Consider the following 1987-nt stretch of genomic DNA (forward strand, 5'->3'; position numbering starts at 1 on the left):
CGCCAGAGGAGGGCGACGCGGGGGGAAGGAGAGGAGGCGTTTGTTGGTCGATTGAGGTCCTAGGACAGTGACGTTTCGTTCAAGCTGTGCGAGTGTGCATGTCCTGTTTCTTGGTTCAGGAATGAGGAAAAAACATCATATTACAGATTCTTCTTTTCTGAACCTTGCTTTCTCTGACCCCAAATGCTTGCAGTTGTAGGCTTGCAGCTCCAGAATACCGTGTAACAATGGCCACCTGATTCCTGTCCTTGGGCTCTCTTTTTTGCTTCCCCTTGCCAGTGGTTGCTTACTCTCGAGGCAATGCCAATATCGATGTCCTACACAAGGAACATGGCTAGCAGTCTGCCATATTTATGAAGCATCAGTCTTAACGAGACTAACGAGATCCTTCCTGCATTTCGTCGACGAGGATGGAACAACACGATGCTGCTGAGGTGAAACAGACACCTGATCAAGGTATGTGTGCTGAATCGTTTTGGGTTTATGTTCTTTTGCATGCATCTGTTTGATGCCAAACTTTCAGACTCGATTCCCGAACGTAAGCAATGCTCTTCTTTTGGTTTAGTAATTAGGGATAAGAGTCAGGCCGCCCAGAAGGTCGAGACGAAGAAGGCTGAGCTGAAACCCAGCGAGGCAAAGAAGCTCATCGAGTTCATGGAAAAGAACTACCAGGAGCGTGTCGCGAAGGTTCAGTCCTTCGACGAGTTCTACCACGCCATCTTCGAGCTCATGGAGTAAGTTTCTGAACCTACTCTGATTTCTGCACTGCACGATTTCAACTTTGATGACTGTTTGCTAGTTTGGCTAGTTTCCAACTTTCGAAGAAAGCCATGGCATATCTTCCTTGTCTCCGTTGAAAGCAACGTACTATCCGACTAAAATTTTCTTCTGCAGATTGTTCTGCGAGGAACGTGGGCAGGTGCAGTACAGGATACCAGATAAAGAGAAACTTCAGCAGGCATACATAGTAAGTTGCAATTGCAACCATCTCTTCGTTCCCCTTTCGCTTTTTTCAAAGTGCCTTGAATCAACGACACGGTTCACCTTTGGCTCGCTCTTGTCCGGCCGTGCAGAGACACCACAAGACGGCGGGCGAGCTGAAGAAGGACGAGTTCGTGAAGATCAGCAAGGAGATGGTCGGGCTGGACAGCTTCAGCTTCGGCAAGGCGGCCACGGAGTTCCTGCTGCTGCTCTTCGGCGCCCCGTTCTGCGCGCTGGTGGTGAAGAGGGTCCTGCCGGGCCTCCGCGGGCTCTCCGACGACATCGTCATCCCGCTCGCCACCTCCGGCTCCGTCGCCTACCTCGTCCACACCAAGAAGCTCTGAACGAAAGTGTGACAGAGAAAATAAAAAGTTGGACCCCGTACTTCCGTGCGTGGCCGCATGAAGAAATACTAGAATGGCAGTCCGACTCTGAGCATGATGGGTAGTTGGGTACCTGAATAATACAAATGCTCAACTATATTAAATATTGGAGCAACAAACATGACTTCTTTTTAGATGAAGAGAATATATTAATATATCAAAAGATATCAATTACACTCAGCCTCTACAACAACACTTCACCCTAGTGGCAGTACAGCTGCACACAGTCAAAAAAGAGTAAAGAAAACTAAGAAATAAAATTTCCGCTACAGCAGTCCAGACCTAGCAACAACAATACAATCATCACCGTGACAACATCTGAAATACAGACTCTTCAAAAGCGACGGTTCCAAGAAGGGAACAGTGCATCAGTGCCGCCGTCCCCCGACCAAAGGTCTTAGGTTTCACCCTGAAGATAGTCCTCACTCTCAAAACAATGCCTCCAACAAGGTCATTGCCAGACACAATCAGTTAAGGTCAGACCTTGGGTTTTCACCCTGAGATGTAAGGCTCTGAACTCCACCTGTATTGCCGTCCCCACATGCATACCACTGATGCGGAGCCCGGGACGCCAAGCAAATCTCTCAGCATCACGGAGATTCGAACCTCCTTTACCCAGTCCA

At 48.7% G+C, this 1987-nt stretch overlaps 1 protein-coding gene across 1 annotated transcript; it reads left to right on the forward strand.

The window, feature by feature from the left end:
* The first annotated feature begins 312 nt into the window (after positions 1 to 312).
* Positions 313 to 1416, forward strand: LOC127345842 (uncharacterized). Its single transcript, XM_051372378.2, has 4 exons — positions 313 to 456; positions 566 to 734; positions 895 to 967; positions 1074 to 1416. The coding sequence occupies exons 1-4, from the start codon at positions 411 to 413 to the stop codon at positions 1323 to 1325; spliced, it is 540 nt and encodes a 179-aa protein (XP_051228338.1). The 5' UTR covers positions 313 to 410; the 3' UTR covers positions 1326 to 1416.
* The last annotated feature ends 571 nt before the right edge of the window (positions 1417 to 1987 follow it).

This window comes from Lolium perenne, chromosome 3 (assembly GCF_019359855.2).
Source record: "Lolium perenne isolate Kyuss_39 chromosome 3, Kyuss_2.0, whole genome shotgun sequence".
Classification (NCBI taxonomy): domain Eukaryota; kingdom Viridiplantae; phylum Streptophyta; class Magnoliopsida; order Poales; family Poaceae; genus Lolium; species Lolium perenne.